The 25431-nt window shown below is 44.7% G+C and overlaps 1 protein-coding gene across 3 annotated transcripts in view; it reads left to right on the top strand.

Moving 5' to 3' along the window:
- Nucleotides 1-25431, top strand: part of Samd4a (sterile alpha motif domain containing 4A) — a 217559-nt gene that overhangs the window by 152607 nt on the left and 39521 nt on the right. For 2 of the 3 annotated variants that reach the window (XM_028873582.2, XM_037208597.1), the window contains exon 3: nucleotides 15019-15282. The exons of the other annotated variant lie outside the window; for it this stretch is intronic. In XM_028873582.2, the coding sequence (XP_028729415.1) occupies nucleotides 15019-15282 (264 nt within the window). The remainder of the gene's footprint in view (nucleotides 1-15018; nucleotides 15283-25431) is intronic. 3 annotated transcript variants of the gene reach the window in all.

The following is a 25431-nucleotide window of genomic DNA, read 5'->3' as shown; positions in this document are numbered from 1 at the left end:
TGGGTTTTCACTCTAGAAAAGGAGCCCCAAAGTGGCCAAGAAAAGAGCTATATTTCACTCTCCTTAACTCAGGCTCTGTATTTCTGGCTGCCCCCATGTGGCTTAAGAGCAAGAAGCTGAATGCTTTCTGGGAATCGTCCTCTCAAACTGCTGTTACATCAGGCAGAGTTGCTACTGAAAGTCCAGACATGGGAGACGACTTTGGCCTGAAGGCTGTCCCCTACCTCCACTAAACCATAGCTTACTTCTGGACACACTGACTGTGAGGTATCGTTCACTCTACAGAAGCTACAGAAGATAAATGATGGCCGGTCCTAGTCTGCATACACAAACCCTAAGCGTACACTGGCACATGAGTGTACTTTCATGTAAAATATCTGAATATTATCAGATAACATTAAATAAATATTATCCAGACTGAGTAATAGATTGACTGCAATAAGAAAGTCTTCTGTGGGAGAGGACTTTGATTGAAGGTATTGCCCTTATAAATGCATAGACAGTGCCGACTGACTTCACAGCAGTGGTTCAGTGTGGCATGTGGGTCCAAAGTGGGAGAGTCCCGTGATCTGTTAAGTACCGAGTAGTGGTGGGCAGCGAACATGAGAAGTACAGATATAAAGAGCCTGTACCTGTGAAATCCCAGGCACCGAAGACCAGGCGAATCTGGTTCGGGAAAAGCCAGGAACCGACAAGCTGCCTTAGCCAGGTCTGCTCTGCTTCATGTGTGGTGTGAAAGTGTGCACCAGTGCATGTGGGTCCTGCAAGATACAGCCGCACCAAGGCAGCAATTACCCACTTTTGATCAGAAGCCTATGCTCTGCTCTTCAAAAATAAAAAAAAAAAAAAAAGTATGACTAAAGTTACATGGTGACCCTGAAGGCCCCAAACACAGGTGTCCCAGGCTTGGCTTCAGGGTCACTCACACTTTCTGAGTGACCTTGGACAACTGTAATATCTGAGGTCTTTGATGCCTTAACTGACAAAAATGGCTAGGAGGGGTAGATTAGATGATATGGACGCAATCATATATATTTGTTGAATGTTGGGGGCTCACACTCAGAACCTTGCAAGGTAAGTGCTCTACAGCTGAGCTACATTCCCAGCCTACGGGTCAGCATTTGTGACAATTCAAGAATAAATAAATAAATGAGGGGAACAAATTGCACCGTTACTGACACCCTCTTGTCTTCTGAAAAGAATGGTTTTGGCCGAAGCATTTAAATAAAATATAGCACCATCATTAAAATTCCCTAAGGCCCAATTCCATTGGGCATATAAACAACATTAACATCTACTTTTCAGTAAAATCTTGGCGTTGCTCTCTACTGATTTTCTTGAGGGCTTGCCTAAGGAATGTAAATCTCTACTCCGACCCCATCTGCTACCTGGTGAGTCAGAACGTTCACTTTGAGGGAAACCATCCCGAGGCACGGCTCTTACTTCAGGGAAACATAATGGTTATCGTAACATTTTTAGGTTTTTTTTTTTTTAAATTCTGATGTTCCTCCAGAATTTGATTTAAAAATAAAAGGATCCTGGTTTGGCTTCTTTTATGTAGCTGCTTGCCTAGCTCAGCCCTCAACGCCCACATGAGCAGACCTATGAAGTTTGCAAGCCGTTTGGAGAAAACTCAAGTGCAATGAGACACTTTCTTTGTCGTTGGGTAGGCAACGGCTAATTCAAATTAAGGGAGTCTGCACTACCCGGAGCCATGGATTTGAAACAATTGCATGGAAGAGCCACTTGCAGCCAAGGAAATGAAAATGAACATTGCCACAGAGGCAAAGGAGACAGGTCTTCTTGACTTTCGTGTGCTTCCCTGATACCGTCATCCTTAAAAGGGCGGGCCACGATTCAGAGTGCATTCCTGTCTCCTCAGAAATTCTTATTAGTTCTTGAGAAGCTGTGACAAATTAATGGAAATTGAAATCACCTAAATTTCCTTACCTTCTTCAGCAACCTCCATACATAGTGTTACGTAGAATATTAATGCTGCCTTAAGGCTCCTAGCTGCTGTGGGCTCCCAGATGACAGAGGGGATGGCTTAATAAAGGATAAGAAATGCTGTTTGCATCTACGCAGCCCTGTGTTTTATGGATTTGTCTTTTGGCATCTGTAACCCTAGTCAGTAGTACATAGAAATGCTGTTTGTGGAGCTGAAGACATGGCTCAGTGGTTAGAGTCCTTGTTGATGTTGCAGACAGGTGGCTCTCAACTGCCTGTAAATCCAGCTCCAGAGGATCTGATGCCTTCTTCTGGACTCCCAAGAAACATCCACTCACTCACACACACACATGCACACATGCAAAGAAACACTCTTAAAAAATTTAAAAATATTGTTTGTTGAATGAGTGAATAAATTAAGCTTAAACTCTTTTTATAGGAAACTAACACTTAATACTCATCCATTTGAAAAAGCATTGTCTTATATATTATTTTAGTGGGCTTTTACCAATATCCCTTTTAACATCCAACTAGCAGAAGGTCGATGTTCAGCCAATACGGATGGATAGATAGATGGATGGGTGGGTGGGTAGGTGGGTGGGTGGGTGGATGGGTGGGTGGGTGGATGGGTGGGTGGATGGATGGATGGATGGATGGATAGGTGGGTAGATGGATGGATGGATGGATGGATGGATGGATGGATGATTAGACAGATGGATGAATGGATGAACTAACCTTAAAGTTCCGTGTGTCATGAGAAACAGTTTGCATTGGGCTTAAGAACACAGGCCAGAAAATCACAGAACCTTAGACTTTAAACCCTGACTCTTAACACTTCCTCACTGCCTTGTCTTTGTTCCTTATCCTCTCTGCACCTCAACTTCCTGTCTGTGAAGTGGGGATGCAGGGAAAGATGAATATAACCTACCTCGTCAGATATTGCATGGAGATTAAATGGAACACTTGCAGACATATTAAGAACCTGACCTGAAATCAGCAGAGGGAATGATAGCTGATGATGTGGTATTCCCTGCCATGTGACTGCCTTTATCCTTCAGAGGATAAAGGACCGGGAAACGATGTGAAAGGTTGTGCGTTTGGAACAATGACAATACAGCGTCCCCAGCCTAGGGTAGGTAGAGGCAACAGAGCAGAGAGTCTTTATTCATGACATCACAAGAGCCTAGATGTATAGGAGAAATGAGAGCGCTGGGACCAGACGGAACAGGAGGAAGGTGTGGTTTGGTGCTTTCTCTTCTCCAGCATCCATCCTGCGGAGACTTGGCGGTTGCTCTCTTCTCCTCCTTCCAATTAGCCATTCTATGCATGTTACAAGGCCAACTTTCAATGATACAAAGGAATAAAAATGGCCAGGCAAATAGTAGCATGTCCAAATTAAGTTAGACTCATTTGGAAGAACCTTCCTTGTGTCAATGGGCTAATAGCATCCTGGAAGATCACCTCTGGGAGGGGCTGAGAGATCACCTACTGGTCTTCATGGCCTCTTCAACATTGTGTCTTCATCTTTTAGAGCCTGATACATCATGGACATTCAATAAATGTTTGGTGAATTCATCTTCTCTAACCCTTTGTTCTGCGTATGAGTAACCAGATGTCACCCAGACTTGTAACAGGTTCTCAACCTGAATTTCTGAATATAATGAAAGCATTTAGAATTTCCAATAAGAATTTTAGTCTGTCAGCATTGCTTACAAATGTTAGGATAGACAAGGTTTTGTAAGTCCTGGTCACTAATGGGAAAGGAAGTGAGTCATATACTGTAATACACCCCCTCCCAAATAAATATGAAACCTGAACACTTAAAAAATACATGGAAGATTGGCTTGGGGATATAACTCAGTGGCAGCACGTTTATTTGGGATGCAGGAGACTATTCAATTCCCAGTATCACAGCCCTCTAAAACACACTGGAGGTAAGTAAAGGCCAAGTTGAAACATGACCTAAGAAGACAGAGCAGAACAGGTAGTTAGTCAGTATACAGACCAAATGTGGAAACTGCCGCTCTTATGGTCCATGAAACACAGTATCAGAGATATTGTTCATGCCAATGTCCTATGCTGCATAAGTATGAATGAATGCCCTTAGACTAGCGAGTACTTGGAGTTTATTCTCCCATACCCAGGTTAATCTCACTTTGACATCTAGTCTAACAATTTCCATGGCACTTTAAAATTTCCAAACACATTAATATATATTAAATAATTCCCCCCCCCCGCGCCCCAAAAATCCCATGGTGTTGCTCTTGATAGCTATTGATGGGGAGGCCTGGGGCACAAAAAGATCACAAGAATTCCAACCGAATTCCCAAGTTCTTTACCCTTCAGCAGAGTGCATTGGCTCTGGTGGATGTCTTAACCCCAGCATCCACAGAACAAGAACCAAGATAGCGAGGCCCAGCTGGGTGTGCAATCAATGTGTCTTAGCCTCAGATGTGCGCGCACGTCTCCGGGAGCCTTGTGAAAATACAGATCTTGATTCAGTAGCCTCGGGAGAGATCTGAGAATCAGCCTTTCTATCAAGGTGCCAGCAGCTGCCAGCACTACTGACCCCTGGGTCTAGAAAACTTTTGGTTTCTGATTGAGAATCACTTGAGCCTTCAACAGCTGTGTTTCTAGACCAAGGGAAAGTATGGTGTGAAGTTCCAGTGTGTGATTTATGTTCCGAGAAGGCCCTGGGCTGTGATCCCCACCCCCCTTTCTTCAGAAGAGGGAAATGGCTACAGGGAAAGCAGAGTTGTCTACGATTAAAAACGTGGTCTGAGGATGGTTATCTTAACCCTCCCCCCACCCAAAAGAATGGGCAGTGGAGGTGCACACTTTCAATCCCAGCACTCAGGAGGCAGAGGCAGGCGGATCTCTGTGAGTGAGTTGGAGGCCAGCTTGGTCTCCAGAGTGAGTTCCAGGACAGTCAGAGCTACGCAGTGAAACTCTGTCTCAAAAAAAAAAAAAAAAATGAAAAGAAAAGAAAAGAAAAAAAAAGAAAGAAAGAAAAGAAAAGAGAAAGAAAAGAAAAATATTAGAAGTCTATTTTCTGTAAACCATTCCACTCTGTAAGAGCAGAAGACCCCATATGAACAGTGAAAATGCTACAATTCAAAACCTGCAGTAGTTTCGAATCTGAGCCAGGTGTTTTGGGCAGCGTTTGTCGGCGTAGTGTGGTGTGGTGGTATGTGCGATGCTAATTGCTTATGTTGTATGCTCAGAACCAAGACCACAGTGAAGTCATTTGATGCAATATGGCTGAGTGTTTCCAGAAACACTTCAGATGTGTTACCTGCTTGATTTTGAATTGTTTTGGTCGTTGTATGTTGAGAAAACTTTTATTGCTACCAAACCTTTTGGTACAGGACCTCATCTGGGATGGTCGTGTTTAAGAAACTGTGTTAAGTAAATAAATGAACACACACCTCCGTGATTTGTAGGACAGGTAAAGGGGACAGCAGCAATAAACAGGGAAGAGAGGGAGCCATCAACCCCAAGATCAGGATTGGCATCTGGACTCAGCCCAGCCCCAGTGGCCTGCAAGGCCTGTTCTCTTTACTGCCAGGATGTGAAGCCTCTGGCCTTCTCTATCTTTATATCCAGCAAGAAGTGAGGATCTTCAAATCCTGCCTCTGCCCTGGGGAACTGAGTGATGACGGGAACCCAGAATCTGGGAGTGTCTTATTGGAGGACAGATTGACAATACTCAAGTAGATGTGTTGAGAGCAATTATGAAAACCCCATTTTTCTAGGGTAGGGGAAGAACAGAACAGTTTAAATGATAAATGCGGTGCCAAGTCAAAAGTTCCAATCATTATGTGTAATTACAGACCACAGTAAATTAATTGCCCAAACTCAGTACACTCCCGTCATGTTCCCACACTCAGAGAGGCAGGTTGCGGTGGTTAGCGTTCAGGAAAAGGACGGAGGTGAGGAAAATGGGCACTGGCATGGAAAGCTTGATAACTTGTCTGAAATCATGTGGTAATTCAATCAAGTATAATCAAGAAGCCAGGAGAGGCTAAAGCATCCAATTCTTCTTAATTAACAAAAAAAAATCATCTAATTATCAGTGTAAGCTCCAATTGTGGTCCTTTTGAATGGTCATTTATGTGTTATTGTTGCATTTGACATTTAGATGGAATGCTTTAATGAAAACAAGAGCCAATTCCCTAATCGGTAAATTGCCCTGCCAGTGCCTTGCTGGGACTCTCGTTCTCATTTTCTTATTGAGAAGCTAAGTTAAGAATTAGGAGTACATAATGCATTTCTAATCATTTATAACCAGTCTTCTACCACTAGAAAGAAGAAGCTATGGCAGTTTGGTCAAGGCAAACTGGAGTGTTTCAGACTCAGAGAAATCCTGGAACACACGCTGTGCTTGGCGGCCTTGTCTGCAGTAGGGTATAGGCATGCTCTAAGGATGTCTGACCTTGCCTGACCTCCCACGCAAGAACCCCGTGTTCCTATTACATGTGAGCTGTGGGACTTTTTCGTAGTGAAGACCTTGCTTACGGTTCAGATCAAGATAAGAGCTGGTAGACAGGGCTTGAAGATATTGTTAGTTCCTTTCGAGCAGTTAGCTGGCTTCTCTGAACAAGTGTTGTTGGTGGTCACAAGGTGTTAAAAGAGACCCCGATGATTCGTTCAGTAATTTTGGCCATGCATGGCCTTGGGACAGATGCTCAATTGTGAAGTCCTGGCTACTTGCAGTAACAAATAGGGATTACCTGGCTGGTCGCACACTCAGTAGTGGTCGAGGAGATGTTGTTAAGCACAAGATGAACGCTGTATGATATGAATCAATGAATCTCTCCCTGGATAGGTGTGCAAGTGGGTGGGAAGGCATGTACAATGTGAGAGAAAATATTGCCACAAAAGGATCTCTCCGAGTTTCGCTTTTCTCGAAACACATTTTTTTTTTTTAAAAAAAAATGCATATGTGGAAATGTCTGGTTAAATCTACTCCTGGCACCTGTTTACTGTTCTTGCTTTCTTTACCTGGCGTCATGAACAAAACGAGTCCAAGTCTGTCATTCTGTCTGAACTCATTTCTGGATATTACTTTCTATGAATAGAAATTCTTGGGCAAACCTGGGGAGGGCATGCATAGTTAGAGATGTAGAAATGAAAAAGAAAACACAGAAAAGTAAAGTGAACCCAGCCTGCAGACTTGAAAAAGGCTGGACCAATGCCATGGTCCCTTGAGTGTGCTAGGACACCTGCCTAAGTGATGTCGCGTTACCGACAGAGCCACTGTCTTGGTTTGGATGGCACTGTGTGAGCGGCTCTGGGATAATTCTTTTCAGGTCCACTTGATTTGAAACAGAAATTGTAAATGTGCATCTAATGATTTTTATAAAATGTCTGTGTTAGTTTGGGGTCTAATTTATTCCACAAATAATGACGCTGTGGTGTCAAGCAGCGGTTATCTAAAGTAGATTTTTCTACTGGATGACACCCAGTTTTGCCATTACGGAAACGGACAAGGGCCCAAATGAGATGTCCCCAAGATGAATGCTGTAATAAAAACCTGCCAGAAACATTCTAATTTAGTTCTTAAACACCAAATATTTAAGTGATAGCATGAAGGCCGAGACGAACATCTCTACTCTGCCCAAGGGCTAAACCATCTGGAGGTAATAAGAGCCGACACGGTGACAAGGACTCGTGATATTGGAAAGACTTCTCCAGAAGCCGTCCTTGCACAGGACGCTTTCATTTCAGTTGTGTATGAAAAAGAGATTTAGTGAGGGAAAAGATGAAGGCATAGAAACTTGCCAACCGGGTTGTAATGTTCTCTGCAGCATTCTTTCCTTCTAGAGCCTCCTCTGGTCTGGTCTGGTCTGGTTTGGTTTGGATTAGTCTGGTCTGGTCTGGTGTGGTCAGGTGTGGTCTGGTTTGGTTTGGTTTGGTTTGGATTAGTCTGGTCTGGTCTGGTCTGGTTGGTTTGGCTTGGTTTGGATTAGTCTGGTCTGGTCTGGTTGGTTTGGTTTGAATTGGTCTGGTCTGGTCTCCACAGGCACTTTCTCTTCACAGAAAGCATGCAGCTTCCACCCTTGGCTTGCTGGGAACATCCCATCTCCCACCTACACCTCTGCGTTATGGCATGCTCTCTTGTCTTCCCCGAAAAGGAAGTGGAGTCTGAAGCCTGATGGGGAAATTTCCTCAGGGGTTCCCACATTCTACGCCCTGGTTTTCTAAATGTGTGGGCAAGAAGCAAAGGGTAAGCATGCAGAGTTGAGGCTTTTGATGTCCGGATGTGCTTGTAATCTGTTTTCTAAAGCAGTGATGGCAATGCATGTGAAGTTTGACCTAATAATTAATTATCCTCCCTTTTCTTCTCCTCTCCCCCTACTTAACTCTGCTCGTGACCATAAATGTGACTCCTGGGGGGGGGGGCTTTTTGCATGATGTCATTGATCAAATTTTCTGCCATTATATTTTTCGAAATGTATTTTTGAAGTACTGTGAATCTTTTCTTCCCTGAAGTTTCCCACCACAGGGCCTCAGACCACAAGTCCAAACAAAGAAGAATAATTCAGGGCCTAATGTCACTTATCGTGTTACCCTTGAGTCTTGGTCAAGGTGCTTAGCCTGCCTTGGAGGCATGAGCCTTTAATCCCAGCATTTGGGAGTTTGAGGGCAGCCTGGAGCATAGGCTACATAGTGAGAACCTGTCTCAGTTTTTTTTAAAAAAAAAAAAAAAAGAAGGAGGAGGAGGAGAAAGAAAAAGAAAAGCAAGTGCCTAGAATTATACATCCAAAGTAATGATAGTAGCACTCCATTCTTTGACTTGAAAGCTTCTAGTAGCAATTCGTAGATACACTAAAAACATATCATCAAGACAAATCCACAGGATAGAACCCTTGATAAAAAGGGGGAAGAGAAACTCCACCCACTTCAGTTCCTTTCAAAGAATAACCTTTTGAAACTTGACAAGTGTTGACCAACCTCCTTCAGTAAAACTTAAGAATTGTGTGTTGTGAGCCCTGAGATGTTGTCAGCAAAGGATGATGCTCAGCACTGATGCTCTGAACAGGGGGGGTAGGGCAGGTCTAGGGAGAGCTGTTAAAGTGCAGCATCAGCAACATTGTGGGTGCTCTTCTGTGGTGCTTTATCATACGTAAGTGTGCACGCCATATGTCGCCTGAGTCCTAAGGAATCCCCTCAGGACCTTTTCATTTGTGAAATAAGTTAATATTTTTAAACAATATGCAAATATGTGTGCTCCTTACCTTACCTTTCCAATCCATAAATTAGAATGACTTACATTTTAAGTTTTTATTAGCATATGTTAATCATACATAATATGTGTTCCAATAACTTTTCATATACATATATATGATATATATTCCCCCATTTATAAGAAAAACTTATTTTTATAAACTTTAATTGTGCTATTGGATTAAATTCTATCACATGAACATCTAGAAATTTGAGGTGGCTTAGCAGTTAAAAGCACCAGCTGGCTGCTCTTCCAGAGGACCCAGATTGTATTCCCAGCACTCACATGGCAGTTTACAGGCGCCTGTATATAACTCCAGTCCCACAGGATCCAGTGCCCTCTGCTGGCCTCGTTGGGCACTGCGACAGACTTGCAGGCAAAACACCCATACGCCTAAGTAAAAATAAAGGGGAAAAAGTTTCAAGTTACCAAATTTCTGTGAGAAACAGACAAACATCTTGAATTTAAAATGTATGTACTAAAAAGCTGAAAGCCATATCTTCGTCACTGTGCTCACAGAACCTAACCCTGAGGTGAGGCATAGGCTACTTGGTCCGATGGGAGAGGGCTATGTTAGTTAGGTGGGGATCCTGACTGCCTTTATTGGAGCATCAGTATCCAACATCTTCAACAGTCTAAATTCGAAATGTTAAGCCGGACATGGGTAGAAACTAGCAAAGAGAAGCCATGGCTGCTTTGAACACGAGGAAGTCACGACCACAGAAAGTACTCTGATAGTTCCTAAAGCCCCCTGGATCACACTGGGAGGGAAGCACCTGTCAGTCAAGACAGAAGAGTCGTCTCTGTCACCTGACAGTGTCCCGGATTAATACACAAAGGGAGCGGTGAGTTAATAACGAAGACGAAAAGGTTGAGGTCCGCTGTTAAAACAGTACTGGCCCTTCAGAGCTGCGGAGCCAAACAAAAACAAAAGCAAAAATGGCTATGAACTCAGCATTGATCATTTTCACTTATATTTATCCCAAATTAATTCCCAATTGTCTCCATGCTCTTAAAATTCATAGCGCAGTATTTCACCCCCTGGCAGAGGCTGGTGTGCATAGGGATTTTCAGGGCCTCACGGCTCTCAGTTAGAAATTATTAAGTGATGCTGTCTTCTCAGAGGCCTCTACTTCTCAAGCATTAGGAGTCTGTCCTCATAAAAAATGGTTTTTTTTTATTACAAATCACAAAATGAGAAAGAGCTGATACATGTGATGCATAACGAAAGGTCTGTGTAAACACTAGAAGAGTTTTTTTGAGACAGGGTTTCTCTGTGTAGTTTTGGTGCCTGTCCTGGATCTCGCTCTGTAGACCAGGCTGGCCTTGAACTCTCAGAGATCCACCTGGCTCTGCCTCCCTAGTGCTGGGATTAAAGGCGTGCACCACCACCGCCCAGTTATTGTTAGAGTCGCACTGTTAGCTTCTGTCCCACTATAGAAGATTCCATCCGACGTGAACCAAAGAGACAGTAGGTCCAGTATCCTACACCTTCCTTTCCCCCACAAACCTCCTTATTTCTTAGTAGTTTCACTTAATATTCTCCAGAGTCCTAAATAATCTGAAATTTCCTTCAGCCTGAATTTTATCTCACTAATTAAAAATGAAGGCAAAGTCTAAGTTGGCTAAAGAAAATGAGAAATAAATCTGAATCCCAGGCTTTCAGGAAATTGCTCAGAACAGACTCCATGGACAGCTGTCGTATATTTCCATCAAAGATGCTAGGTGATGAGGAAGAAATCGTGAGGTCAGAGAAGCTAGCTGTCCCCAAATGACATAATGGAGTTTATCATGTGGTCAGGATGCTCTCAGTTCTGCCATGCTACTTGGCTGCTATATAGCAAGATTATTTTTATTTGCTTTTCCCCCCATATTTCAAATAGACATACTCAATACTTACCGTTTACACTCGAGTCACTTGAATTTATAAATACTCTGCAGGTTATGACATCCCAATGGCATGTGTATGTGAAGCTACTGATACAGACAAGCAGAGACCTGAAATTTCTCGTCGAGATTTCTAAAACTATAAGCAGAATTGAATACATACTATACTACAATCCTGAGGTTTCACTTCAGTGATGCCAAAGAGTCACAACTGTGCTCCCCTGGGCAAATTTTAGTGTGAGTTTTCACATAATGAAACCATCCCACAGCACACTACCCTCCCCCCCCACACACACACATACACTGTTGTAAAGGTAACAAATGCAGTATAAATTTAGGGTCAATTCCGCTCAAGCAGAACTTGCCAACTGATCCCTGTGGAGGTTTTGTCAAGGTGCACTTCATTCTGCAGCATTTGAATCCGACTCCCGGACAGCCCTCCCAAGCAATCCTTGGCCACTGGCTACCGCACAGCAGTCAATGGCAAGGGCATTCAAGAGCTTCTGCCGAGGTCCTTATAGGGCGGCTGCCACCAGCCAGGCTGCAAAACTTCTCAGGTGTCTGCTTTTACTGTTCCTCCCTCCTGACTCATAAGAAAACAAACAAAAACTTTATTTCATTGTGTTTTTTTCCCCTGAATGTCTTTATCTTCTCTCCCTAAAACTTCAGGTGAGTTCTTAAAGCAAACGCAACCACAGGGCCACCGCTGATGATCGGCCCAGTCGCCTCAACTTGATCCCCCAGACGTGTGCTAGTCTAGAGCCTGTATCATTCATTATTTCCTGTGCCACTTTAGACCAGCTTACTTCAGAATAAGACCTAACAACAAACATTGCCCAAACCTACCGGTTTATCTCAACCTCAGATCATCCGTGATCATCTTCAGTCTCCTCCACACAAGAAGATAGGACTGAGGGGAGAGATGCCTCAGTGGTTGAGAGCACGTACTGCTCTTGAAAAGAACCCAGGTTTGGTTCCCAGCAACCATGTCAGGCAGCTCACAACAGCACGTAACACTAGTTCCTGGGGATCTGATACCATCTTCACGCCTCCAAGAGCATCAGGCATTCAAACGGTACATAGACATACAGACAGACAAAACTCACACACGTAAAATAAAAAGAGTGAGGAAACAGGCCTCCACTGTCCACCTGTCTCAGCTTTTCCGAGAAGCAGAGGCATTTGCCCCTCACAGTCTTCCTTTGGTTTAGGGTGATGTTCAGCAAGACTGTCAACTAACTCCCCACCTTCTCTAAATATCAGAAGTTTTGCGTAAGGTTCTATGCTTGGCTGCCCCGGCCGGATGATTTCAGAGAGGTCTGAGTGTGGGCAGTCCTAAGAATAAAGGGGTTCCCTCTATGATACAGAGGAGGTGGCCTTTGATGGCAAGTCACCAGGAAAAGGCCCTGGCATCTTAACTACAAGTGTCTTGTTAGACAAAAGCAAAGGCCAAGTTCATGCCTCTCCCCTCCGACTTCACTTAAGCTCAGGAAAACAAAAACAGTTGTGTACGTGTCTGTTCCCATCCCTATAAGCCCATTCAGGGAGGAAAGCATCTACCTCTATCCCAATTGGCGGTGGCATTCTGGGACACTGGGACTCACTCCACCAGGAGTGAGAGGTAACATGGATTTTGAGAAATGTTTAGGTACAAGAAAACAAATTGGCTCCATTCAATGATGTAATTCAGCTACTACATATGTATTTTATTACTCTAAGCATCCAAATCAAAATGAGAGGTTGACGAGATGGCCCAGAGGGTAAAGGCGCGTTCTGGACAACCTGAGTTCAGTCCCTGGACCCACGAGGTAGGAGAGAGCCAACTCCCACAGGTTGTCCTCCTACCTACCTACACACACACACACACACACACACACACACACGATATACTATACTAACAGCAGCCGTGAACCATGAGACATGGATATTGATTATTTCTCAATTTTGCTATTACATCTAAACGTTCTAGTTACCACAGATCCCACCTGCTCTGCCTGACCCATTTGGGGCAAGTCCTGTTTTGTAGTTTCTGACTCCCTTGAACCCCAGCTGTGTGGAGGAGACCCCAGAAAGAAATGTGGTCATACCTGCCTAGCACCATTTGAAGTCCTCACCGGAGCTACAAAAATGTAGAGCTAAGCCAGAAAGTTCCAGCATTCAGGGAGGTTCCAGACAAGTCTGCCCAATTTTATATAAATGCTTAGATAGGCATGAAATGAATTTTCTGGATGTCTAGCTTTTCTTCCCATTCATTTCCCTCTTAATTTTTGTTGCTGTTTCCTATTTGTTTTTCCTTTTTTTTTTTTTTTTCCTGATTTTACCCGAATTGGGAGCAAGCATTTCCCAGAAAGCCTTTTCAAATAGTTTGTTCTTTAATCTAGTGAAAATATACCTGACAGGATCTTTTTTTAAAAGTCACATTCACAGATACTTAAGGTAGATACAAATCTGATGCCTTCAACAGAATCTATTCAAACTAGAAATTTCCTAAGTAGATTACAAATGTTACACTCAGAAGCATCCCCACCCACACTTTTTTGTTAATAAAAAAAAGTTGTTAAGTCCTTTTGATTGTCCCGCTTCATACACAAGGCCAAGTGGAAACAATGACCCCAAAAGTATTGAGCTTTCTTGCTCTTAGACGCTACGGCTTGGAATGGTGCCAGGTAACCATCAGACCATACCGGACATGCTTTTTGGCAGCAGCCTGCCTTTTGGCTCTGGTCTTTATTTTGAAGGTGGAGTCATGGTAATCACCTGCTCTGGTCTTTATGTAGCTAATATCCATCTATAATCTAAAGGCAGTACCTTCCACTATTTGGGCCATCTGGTCTACCGACTGAAACACACAGAAAGTTCTTGCCAGAAAAGAAATATATGGCTGAAACTAGGAACAGCAAGTACCCCATTGGAGGGGTTAGAGCTGGAGATGGAATTCAATGGCTTCCCTGGAAAAATGTTTAAAAATGCATGTGGCTCAGCTCCACATTAATACAGCAGCAATCAAAATAGACTGAGAGAAAAGTTATGAATAGACTTATTTTGTAAAGTCACTTTACACACCCAGCAAAACCAACCAAGGGTAACATCGGTTCCCTCAGCATTGATGTTGCTTAAATCCCTCCTTTGAGTGCCTTCAATTTAATTTGGCCAGTTACGCTCATTTTGTTGCTTTTTCCTAGTTTTCTGGAAAATAAAAAAGGAGCTCTGCAGATGTTGCCCACTGTGTGGAAGGACTGAGCATGCTCAGTGGGAGTGCCTTGCTGACTGCTGAATGAAAGCCTTGTTACCTAAAGGTGTTTGCCAGATAAAGTTTGACATGAACCCTGAGGGCAAGGGAAAGAATTGGCCTTTTTAGCACGACTGCCAGTGCCCCATACCCTGAGGTCACATCAGTGCCAGGCTCCCTCCCTGAGCTCCTACCACCATTCAGAGGTGACAGTCCCCTAACTCCTGTTTAGAATAACTACCTCAGTGTCTAGATCAGCCCTGCCCAGATCCCAGATGGGGACCAGCCTGCCTGCCCTTCAGGTCCTCCATCCTGATGTGGGTAATATCATTCTTGCTCTTTAAAAAAATATTGTCCAACACACGCTTTGTTCACTTTGGTCGGATGACCTCTTCCAAGCTGTCAGCTTTGCCCAGCTGCTCCAAAGTCTGATTTGTAAGTTTAAAATAAAACTAGATCCAAACTCACAAACATGAAGACCGGGTGTGTGAGCACCATAAGTTTGGGCTCCAGGGTGCAACCTAGCCCACAAGCTAGTCCAGGCAGCCCCCTCTTTAGCCAGTAGAGGGAAGGACAGTCCCAGACCTGATTCAACCACTATGACCACCAGTGGAGTGTAAGAGTTAGCCACGGTATCTCTGAGGGTGCAAAGGTATTGTGGGTTATTCTGTGTCCCAGGCTAACATGGGGAGAATAACCTATTTCATTTTATTTTTTTTTCCAGTTCTCTCAGGCCAGGCACACCACAGCCCTTTGAAACGATCTGTATCCCTTACCCCACCCATGAATGTGCCAAACCAGCCTCTAGGACATGGATGGATGTCTCATGAGGACTTACGAGCTAGAGGACCCCAGTGCCTCCCATCCGATCATGCCCCCCTGTCTCCACAAAGCAGTGTAGCCTCTTCAGGAAGTGGTGGGAGTGAACACTTAGAAGATCAGACCACTGCTCGTAACACATTCCAAGAAGAAGGTAGTGGTATGAAAGGTGAGTGACCACGAGAGGAACCAAGAGGCCCTCCCTTGATTTGGAGTCCAAGGGGAAAGAGAGGTGTCCATAAGAGAGATGGAGCCCAGCTCCTCCCATTAAGCTTGTGCATTCGAGCCACACCCTCCAGAACTCCAGAGCTGGCCCTGGAGGAAGGTCCTGAAGCCTCTTTCCAGCTGATAATGAAGTCAGCTGGTGAGACAATAGCCAGGCAGGCTTTTGGGACAATGCCAAGGGCAGGCTCTGAAAGTGCCCTGGAGCTGCCATTAATAGACAGTACTGAGGTTTGCTGCTTCTGATCTTTGATCAGTGATCAATGATCATTTGCCCCGACCCAGAAGCCAGAGCGAGAAAGGTCAACATTCTTTTTTCCATTTTCTGTGCCCTGACTCTTGGACACTGAAGACTCCTGCTAGCCTGGATAGGGTCATCTGAGAAGATGCCAAGCTACTCCACCCTCTTCCTTGCTGTGCCTAGGGACCTGTCGCTAATTCAGAGAAACAGACTATTGATCTTTTATTACTTTATTTGCTCTCAATGAAGTGTAGTAATATTTCATTTTATCATCCCCTTTTTGTTTGATGGTCAAAGAAACCTTCCAGCCCCTTTCTCTGCATCTGCTTCAAGGACGTGAAAACCTTCAGTGTTTTAAGCCTGATAATAGATTTGCATATTGATGGTAAAGACTTATTGTGCAACCTAAATAAATGTTCCTACATCGTCTGTCAATGTACCCTCTCCCACAGATCCTCCTCAGGAGACAGAGATTTCCAAATTACCCATGATGGGTTCACAGAGGATGCATGTGTTCTGTATTTTTAGACACCAGTTGTTGGGGGGGGATAGACATCCTTAGGGAAAGATACTCATCAGAGACATGCTGATAACAATGTTAGCTAGTGAGACAATAACCAGGCAGGCTTCTGGGACAAATGCTGAGGACAGGCTCTCAGAGGGGCCTCCATGCTGTTGTTAATCCACACTCCTGATGTTTGTTGTTACTAACCCTCCCCTTATAAAAGAGGAGGCTCTTGACCTCCTCCCTCCCAACATGGGAACCTAGCACAGAGAGTATACCCTCAACTTCTCAGGTGCCAGTATAAGAGAGCGCTAGGCTGAAGAATGGAGCCCATCAACATAGGCAGTGAGGCTGACCTCCAGTCTTCCTCTCAGCGGCTCCTGGAGATGTCTCCCTATCCTGGCCCCTTCCCATGATGGTCGTGCAATGAGAGACCCGTAGAAGTAGGGTGTGTCTTCGAGGTTTCCTCTGAGCATACAAATGAGTCTTTAAGAACAGCTAGTGCAATGAGTCATTTTTGGCATCCGGGGTGTATAACCCTCTTCCACAGGGCTCAGGGGACTGCATCCTATCCCTGGGGGATGGGCAAAACCCATTCCCAAGTGACGCTACATCCAGGTGAAGTTCAGTGCCTGGGCAGCTGGGACACTGGTAAGTCAGAGGAGCATTGTCTCTGTGTTGACCAACATGGAGAACTGAGGAACAGGCCGTTGGCTCAGAGAACACCAGCGTCGCTGTCTGATGTCTGAACATGCTTACTTCATTCCTTTCACTTTGTTTCCTTTCTTTCTTGTTATTTCTCCACTTGTTTGGAGGGCTTATGCACACTTACGCATTCTCCCATGGTGGGCAGATGTGTGCTTGCAGGCTTCTAAGGTAAGAAGTGAATAGAAATAATGTGTTTGTTTTTAAAGAAACATGAGCAAAAGGGAAAATTGAATGAATATCCCATTGGCTTGATTTTTGTTTTTGTTTTTGGGGTTTTGAGGGGTTTTTTTGTTGTTGTTGTTGTCTTCTGGATAAAAGTCAGACACTTTCCAGAACTCAAGGGACACCTGTAGATAAGCTCTCTTGATTCCTTTCTCTAGGATTGGTGAGAATTGTCTTCTCAAGAACTCAATCAGTCACAGAATCACACAGCCAAACTGTCACATTCAAGATTTTCATCACAAACTCTTAGGTATCAATAAAAAAGAAGCTATTTGGTGGCTGGTTGGAACAAAAGACCCTCTCCATGTGTTTCTGCCTGCTTTGATCTATTGGACTTACTTTTCTTAAAGAATTGGATGGAGAAATCAATGTATAAGGATACTAGCAAGTAACAGGGAAAAAATCAAGAGACGAAACATAATAGATGATGAATTCTATTTATAGGGAAAATAAAATTCTATTTATAGGGAAAAATATTTTCAGCTGACAATATCAGATAGTAGAAATGTCCAACCCCCAAACACATTCTGATGTGGCATAGGGCCAGTATGTATTGAGCACAAATGTTCCTTATTCAGCCCTCTTGTGAGGTGACCCCCCAAGAACTTCTCCACATCAAGATTCCTCAGCATGCCTTCTGAAAGTTGCATCTAGGAAGCAACCCTTAATATACCCATCCCAAGGGGTTGATCTCCAGGCCTAAGAGCAGATGATCACATAAATTTCCAAATTAATTCTCGCTTTCTGAGAAGTGCACTATGTAGTTAAGTGATGTCCACCTGAGAAGAAGCCAGCTCTTCCTGTGGAACCCCATGCTTGCTTTCCTGTACCTTGGGTCCCTTGGCAGGGGCAGAGACACCCAGGCCATGACCAAGCAACTGCTTTCTAAGTTTCAAATGTCTGGTCTGAGAGAACAAGGAAGCTTGAGTAGAATTTGGAAGAGTTCCTATGTCCCCTGGGACTACATATCACCCTCACCACACAGCTTGGGAAAACAATAAAAGCCACCATAATTGCATTCATCTTTCTGGCCAACGGGTGTGCATGGCTGAAATCCAGGGTTTGTTCTTGCCCACCTTCTCATCTGGACAGAACAGCTTGACTATCATCCTCCCTTGGGAATGTACCACAGGGTCAAGCACGCGGAATAAGCCCTCAGAGGATTAATTGCTTCCTCCTGCATCTCTGTGCTTTGCTGCTTCTGGTAAACACTTGTCCTAGTGGTTTAGGTTGGCTGTATGGAATACATAGGGCCTCAGGCTAAAGAGAAACCATGCATGGGATTGGGTACTCCACTTGAAACCTCAAGCAGCAACCTGAGCCAGAATGTGAAATTTTCCTGTTACCAATCCCTCAGGAGGCGGCTACTTAGAAATGTTTGGACTAACCTTGCTGGCTATGTTTTAAATTCGGGTCTCTGTGTTCTTTTCAAAAGCTTCACTGTATCTTATCCCAGGAGAAAGACTCTTGATTCTGAGTCGGTACTCAGTCATAATATCCCTCATTTCCAGGTAGCAGGTGAATGGAATGTACTCTCTTAGCTCTTATCTCAGGTGGGAAAGAAAAGAAAGTCTCCTATTACTAAATGATTTCTTTCCTAGAAAGAAGGCAGCCTGGTGGTGGAAGGGAATGTGTCTGCCCCTCAGAGTAGCATGAACTCTGAGAGGATGAGCCCAACACCCAGAGATTTCTCAGAGGGTCAGAGCTCCTGGTGTGGCTTTGGTATAGGGGAAAATTCCTGATTCACTTTTGTCTTCATTTCAGCCACTGGACTTCTCTGTACCTACTAAGCTCTGAGGAGACAGAGGTGAGGGATCCTCTAGCCTCAAGAGACTCACATTAACACCAGATACCTGATGAGGGGACCCTTGTTGGGACATTAGTCCCAACTTGAGGCAAGCACCAAGACTGTCCCTAATTCAAACAGGGCAGAAGTCTCTAGAGGAGGTGAGGCTTGGAGCTAAGCCTCAAAGCATGGTTACAGGTCAGCCAATATGGATGGAGGGAAGGTAGCCTGTGCTGAGGGAACAGCATTGAGAACTTGTGTGAGATAGGGGCACAATCTACAACTAGGGTGTTAAAGGCAGCTGGGAACCCGATCTGCAGAGGAGGAGCCAGATCCTTGACTTTGAAAAGGATGGTGTCTTTTATTCTGAAACTGTCGAAGGAATTTCTACACTAGAACCACCTGCCTAGATTTGCATATTAGAAAATGGAACCTGCGCACCAGTGCGGAAAGTAAAGGAGATGGGATTCTGGATTTGAAAACCAATGGAGAGGTGGAGGATTTTTTCAGCCATAGAGGACAGTGACGTTGAGTCAAGCCAAGCGGCAATGTGAGTGGAGACCACGGAGTGCGTCCCAGTATCTCCATGAGAAACAGAATGGTGAGGACTTGGTGACAAGTGTGTGTGGACAGGGATGCACAGGCGGTGTTGAGGGTGACACCCCAGTTTCTGCCTGGGATAGTTAGAGAAGTCCTCTATAGTGCAGGGCCTTTGGGGATCAATGAGGGGCAGTTTGCCATGGTGAATGTGGGAACTTGCAACCGTCTGGTGGAAGTTTGCTTGGTGGACCCCACAGGGGCTCCACGCTCCCCCGTGGCCCAGCTGAGCAGTTTGTGTTGTGTGTGCATGAAAAGGGTGTTGGCCATTTCTCTGGAGGACTGCATTCCAGGAGTGGAAAAGCCTGTGGATTTGGCTGTAGGAAGAATGGTCGCCTGGATGAGGGAGTAGACATCGGTACTCTATGTTCTTGGTGGGAGCCGCAGCCTTGTTATCACAGAACAACATTAACTGGGTATGCTTGCGGCAGGCTGCTTCCCATTAGCACAAAAATACAGAGGTAATGGGACTTGATTATTATGTGTGTACGTACATAATAAGGACGAAAGAGGGAACTCCTGGCTGGAGTAACCTTGACAGACACGGAGTAGCTAAGAATAGAGAAAGCCATTGACTGTGAAAAAAATGTTTGTCTTTTTGAGGGAATCTCTCTCAACTGAAACTTGAGTAAACTTTTTCTCCCTGTAGCAAATAAAACATATTGTCTCCTAGCAAATAGCTGGCTTAGGATTTGGAGATGTTTTTGAAATGTAAGCCTTTGATCCTTGGCCTCTCTCAGAATGGAGACGAGAGAAATTATTTAGAGGTGAGATCTCAAAAAAAGAAAGAAAGAAAAGAAACTGAGAAATTTTGTAGGATTTTTGAATGCAGCGCCTCTGAGGGTCTTCACAGTCTGAGTGATGAGTGGGACATGATGTGGCACCATGTGTGGCTGGGACACTTTTCAGCTCAGCTGTCATTGAAATTGGCTTAGATTCAGAATGTTGTCTTTCCAGATGTTATCTTGGAATAAATTCACTGAGGTTTTGTACGTTTTTTTGGGGTGTGTGTGTGTGTGTGTGTGTGTGTGTGTGTGTGTGTGTGTGTATTTGTCTTTGAAAAGCAAATTCCAGGACTCCTCCTAGTTCTTAAACGTCTCAGGACTTTTAACCTCCACTCCTGAGTGGAAGATACTTGAGTGAGTGTCGTCTTCAGCTGGAGGGATTTAAGATCCTCAGTTCCCCTTTAACAAAACACAACAGGCCACTTAAAGCACAGCACTGAGGAACACTGTGGTAAATGGAAGCACCCGGAAGAAGTTTAGTTCAATGTTTGCATTGAATTCTTTGAAGTATTTTACCCCAAATTTATTTGTTCAAAAATTCATGGTATGTCCCCATGAGAGGGGAGCTCTCCTGAAACACCCTAGATACTCTTCAGGATCAAGGAGTTCCCCTCAAGAGGATCCAGCTCCCGAGGACCCAACAAGCACACCTCCTCCTCTTGCTTGGCGCCTGGAACAGAATGAGGCTCTTCACTCTGCTCTGGCCAAAAATAAAGACTGGCTTTATGGTGTCACTAAACTGCAGCTCTCTGTTCTGGAAGGATTTGCTTTTTCTCCAACTTCAACGGTGAAGTATTAGTCCCTTCACACGCAGCCTTTGTGTTTCTTCTCTCCCTCAGGGAGCAAGGATGCAACCTGCGTCTTAGAGAGAAGGCTGTGTGAGATCAGTCTGGCTCTCTGAGGAATTAAGAGTTGATTTCCATCATCAGGTACCTAGAGTACCACAAATAAGCTCTCTTGTGGGAAACTGCTCGTTCATGTTTCTCTCTTCTAGATAAAGAGCTGCCTTAATTTCTCCCCCTCCTGTCGCTTTCCTTATCAGCTCGTCCTCATTTGAGGTTGGGCACTGCATGGTTTGTTGACCTGGCTGGCTACTGCAGCAGGCTTAAGAGAAAAGCAGCCTACATTCTCACTGAAGCCCAGCTTCCCTGGGAGCTGCGGACATGACACAAAGCCTCTCTGTGGTCAAGGTGTCCAAACCCTAAAAGGATATAGAAATGATCACAGTTTAAAATTTGATCCCATTGCTAAAGACCTGAGGGTGGGCATAGAACATGTGCAAGATGGGTGTGTAGCCCTGTTGTTATCCAAAATAGCCAGGAGAAGATTAAACCAGCGTGGCCTGCAACAGGAGCTGGAAGGAGCCTCAGGAAGGATGGGGATGCCAGACCCACAATGCCCGCCACCCTACGGCTTCACCGTGGCTCTATCCTGCTCTCATCCAATGTTCCGTGTCTATGTAGCTTGCAGAACCAGCAAGAATGTATATTAACAAGGCAAGCTGCTTTCTGGCTCAGTCTCCTGCCAAGGTCTTGGTGTACTGGCTTTCCCCCTTTTTTTCCCTCACCAAACTTGAACCAAAGGAGCCATCTTCAGTTCATTGGTTGTTTTCCTCCTTCCCTACTCTTCCTGATGTCCAAATACCATCGGTTTCCACCCTTCCATTCCCCTCTCATCCTTCTAAAGCACTCCTCTGGGTCATCTTCTTAAACTCAGGTCCTGGCCTTTTCTCACCATCCTCCAGCCACCTTCCCATGACCACAATCATCTTTCTGAGGCAACCTGGGCTTCCAAGGTGCAGATTTCATTGGCTTTTCTTCATCTGCAAGATGAACATCTACTTTCCTTGTTTGGACATTTCATATCTCAGGCACCTGACTCCTCTGCCTGTGTGTCCTCACTTCTCTCTAGCTGGTTCCACCATTCACCAAGCATTTTCTCTACCCTAAATCCGCTGTGGCTCTGACTTTCGCTTCTGATGTTCCTACCATGGGAAATGGCCTCTCCAATGTGGTTTGCCCAATGGACTCCAAGCTGCTGCTTCTGCAAGCAGCAGCATGCGAGGAGCTTCCTCTCACTGCCTCAGCAAACCCAAGTGTCCATCGCTCTGTGCTACCCCAGGATTCAGGTATTCTCAGTGCTTATAATGAAGTGGTTATAATTTTTGCATGGGACTCAGTCATGCTCTGTAGATCACAAGGTCCATGATGGCAATAGCATGTCTTTACAGAGTCTGACCTCTCCTGATGGTACCTAGTAAATGTTGAACAAATAGAATTCCATCAGTTGGCAAGGAAATCTGCCTCACGGGTAGCGAAAACATCTGTCTCTTTCTTGCACCGCATGTGAAGATGTCTTTCTAGCTTGGACCCTACATTGCTATGTCCAACCACCAAAGCAACCTAGATGAAGCTGACAGCTATACCCTGAAGACATATGTGCCAGATTTACATCTGCAATACACCCTCTCTGTCTCCCGTGTGCCTGAATCCTCCAAGCGTAGCCACAGCTTCACACGTAGACATGGGATCCAAGCTAAGAAGTTAAGAATGGTTCCCAACATTGCATCAACAGGATAGCATCTCAACTTTGGTTGGAGCTCATGCCTGGCTCACTTCTTAGAGAATTCAGCAGCGCAGTCATTGGAATTCTTGCTGATGGGAGTGAAACAGTCAAGGCCCTCAGTTCTCGTGCTTGTTTCCCTTTTAATGGAGTTCTGTTTTTATCTCTGGCAAGAGAAAGTTGCTCTCAGAGAGAGAACGATTGGTAGGTTATGTTCTTTTCTGTTGTTCTTGTGGGATCCATTGTCGTTGTTGAGATGGGCTCTTACTGTCTAGCTGGAAGGCTGTGTTCTTCAGGACTGAGATTTCCTGCTCTTCGTTCACCCATCCTCGGGAAGGAGGGAGAACTCCTTAGGCACATGGCACTGAGCTAGGACTGAACTAGCAGGCTGACTGCCTTAAGGAATGGAAGGTCGGAGGAGCCTACATTTACCAGGAATGTGCCTGGGAATAAGTCATTAGGAAGGCCTAGCTCATCCTGTTGTGAAGTTGTATAGGAACCTTTTCCAGGACAACTACCCCCAGTGACCTGCATTTTGAAGAAATGAGTGAGGCAAGCTGGCCCGGTCCTGCCTGTCCCAGGGCATCCGAGCTGTCCAGATTGCTTTCTAGAAAAGAACTAGAGCTTAGTGAACTGAGAGTTTCCCCTGGTGCTTCCTGACTCAAGATACCCTGTTATCACTTCAGCTTATAAAACACCCAATTCGCAACACATCTTTAAAGCTGAGGAGTTTGTTCATCTTACCATCAGTGGATTTGCCATGACTAAGCTTTGGGGCCCTTGGTTAAAAAAATATATATGGTCCATGGTGTTGCTCCATCCTCTTCTATAATGAATTGTGTCCCAAGTATAACACTGGATTACCCAGACTTCTCTGAATCATGACTATTGTGTTTTCTGAGCAATGATTTGGGACTTTTCAAAGAATGGCACACACGAAGCCTGGTGGCCAAGTGATGGCATGTTAGCCCATCAGAACACTAGCACTGTGGTTAATGGTTACCCATGTCAACCCATGTCAACCCATGTCAACCCATGTCTGCCAAAGTGTTAGTGTCATTCCAACAAAAGCAAGTGTGTGATGGAGATTGAAGTCTGCTCAAAGAGCTCTAGGGCGTTATATCAGGAAAAGTACCAGACTCCTGGCCTGATGTGGCTTGAAATCATGACCCAGGGATGCTTGGCACTAAGGAGTATGTTAGGAGTTAGCACTGTGCACCTGGAGAAGCCTTGTCTGAGCATAGTTAATGATGGTCCCAGAGGGACTCTCTCTTGTCACAGTAGATTGAAGGCCTTCCAAGCACGGAATCAAGTAGTCTGAAATAACAAAGTCTGTTCTGAATTGGATGTTCAATTCTAATTCTCAGAAATCCCCATCTGTGGTTCTCACACTACTGCAGAGTACAAAGTCCCTTCAGCAGGCTAGTGATCACCTGCTGTGCCTGTCTTTAAGGACATCACCCCCTGTCCACACTCCCAGAGCCTTTGGTTTGGTTTTCCCAGGAGGCAAAGCCTGATGTCAGAGTTGACTGTCTTCCATCAGCCCTGGTTATCTTTTCTAAACCTTGAAAAACTGCAAGTTCCCACCTGTCTTTGAACGTGATTGGCTGGCCCATCAGTGCCTCCCAGTGAACATCTTTGTAATCAATAGTACAGGATCTTGTGACCAATATGATTAGTGATGGGAAGACACCTCACAGGAAGCACAAATGATGCTTACCCAGTGCCTTAGCATCTCAAAATACTTGCAATCTCTGTTTACTTAGCTCTATGGCTGGTGATTCCTGCAGTTCTTGTGAGAATTTGGTACAATGTAGGAAAGAGCTGAGACTCAGAAGACCTGGGTTCTAGACCCCCTCGACCACATTCTTACTCTGTGATTTAGACTTAATGGCACAATGTTGCCATCTGTATGGTGAACAGGGTTAGGGGAAGACGATTCCAGAAACATTTCAAAGATCTTCTCAGCTCAAAAATTCTGACGTAAAAGACTTTGGGCAAATGATTTATTTTGGTTGTGATTAGTAAAGCAGTGGTTCAGCGGCTTTTCACCCCAGTGATTTTCTTAACTCTAAAACACCGGACTTGGGATTTGCCTCAGTTGTGCCTTGGAGTGTCCGTTATCCTGTGGTCTAGACCGTGTTTGGATCCTTGGTGTTGTGATATCTCTTGGGTTGGCACACAAAGAAGAAGTCAGCGACACATTCAAATGCATCCCAAAGCTTGGGAAAGTGGCTAGCAGCCATCCCACAGCAGTGCCAATACTGGTAGTCTGGGATGCCCTTTATCCCACAGGGAACTAGGGAAGCAGAGGAAGCGTCAGGCAGAGCATTTATGGGGGGTCAACTATTACATTTGTTTCCTGCTTCTAGAAGTGGCTGACATAGCTTGTGGAGATTTGCATTGAGCCTCAAAAAGAAGTGTCTTGAGGGTGTAGACTATTGTGTCTGTTCTGTGCCAGTCCTGCCAGTGAAACAGCCCAGCTAAGGCAGTGGGCCCTTTGCATTTTAATTTTTTATTATGATAAACTCCTTTGATACCTTGAAAGACTCTATGGGAGACTACCTAGAAAACTGTCCATATATGTAGAATTCCTGTTTGCCCTGAAATGCTTAAACCCCAAGTTATCAATGCCTGGTCTGAGGTAGACTAAAGGACCCAGTGGGGTTGTCAGGGCCAGCCCTAAGCTT

The sequence above is a fragment of the Peromyscus leucopus genome, chromosome 9 (assembly GCF_004664715.2).
Source record: "Peromyscus leucopus breed LL Stock chromosome 9, UCI_PerLeu_2.1, whole genome shotgun sequence".
Classification (NCBI taxonomy): Eukaryota; Metazoa; Chordata; class Mammalia; order Rodentia; family Cricetidae; genus Peromyscus; species Peromyscus leucopus.
The sequence above is the reverse complement of the archived record's forward strand: the minus strand, read 5'-3'. Positions and strand labels throughout refer to the sequence as shown.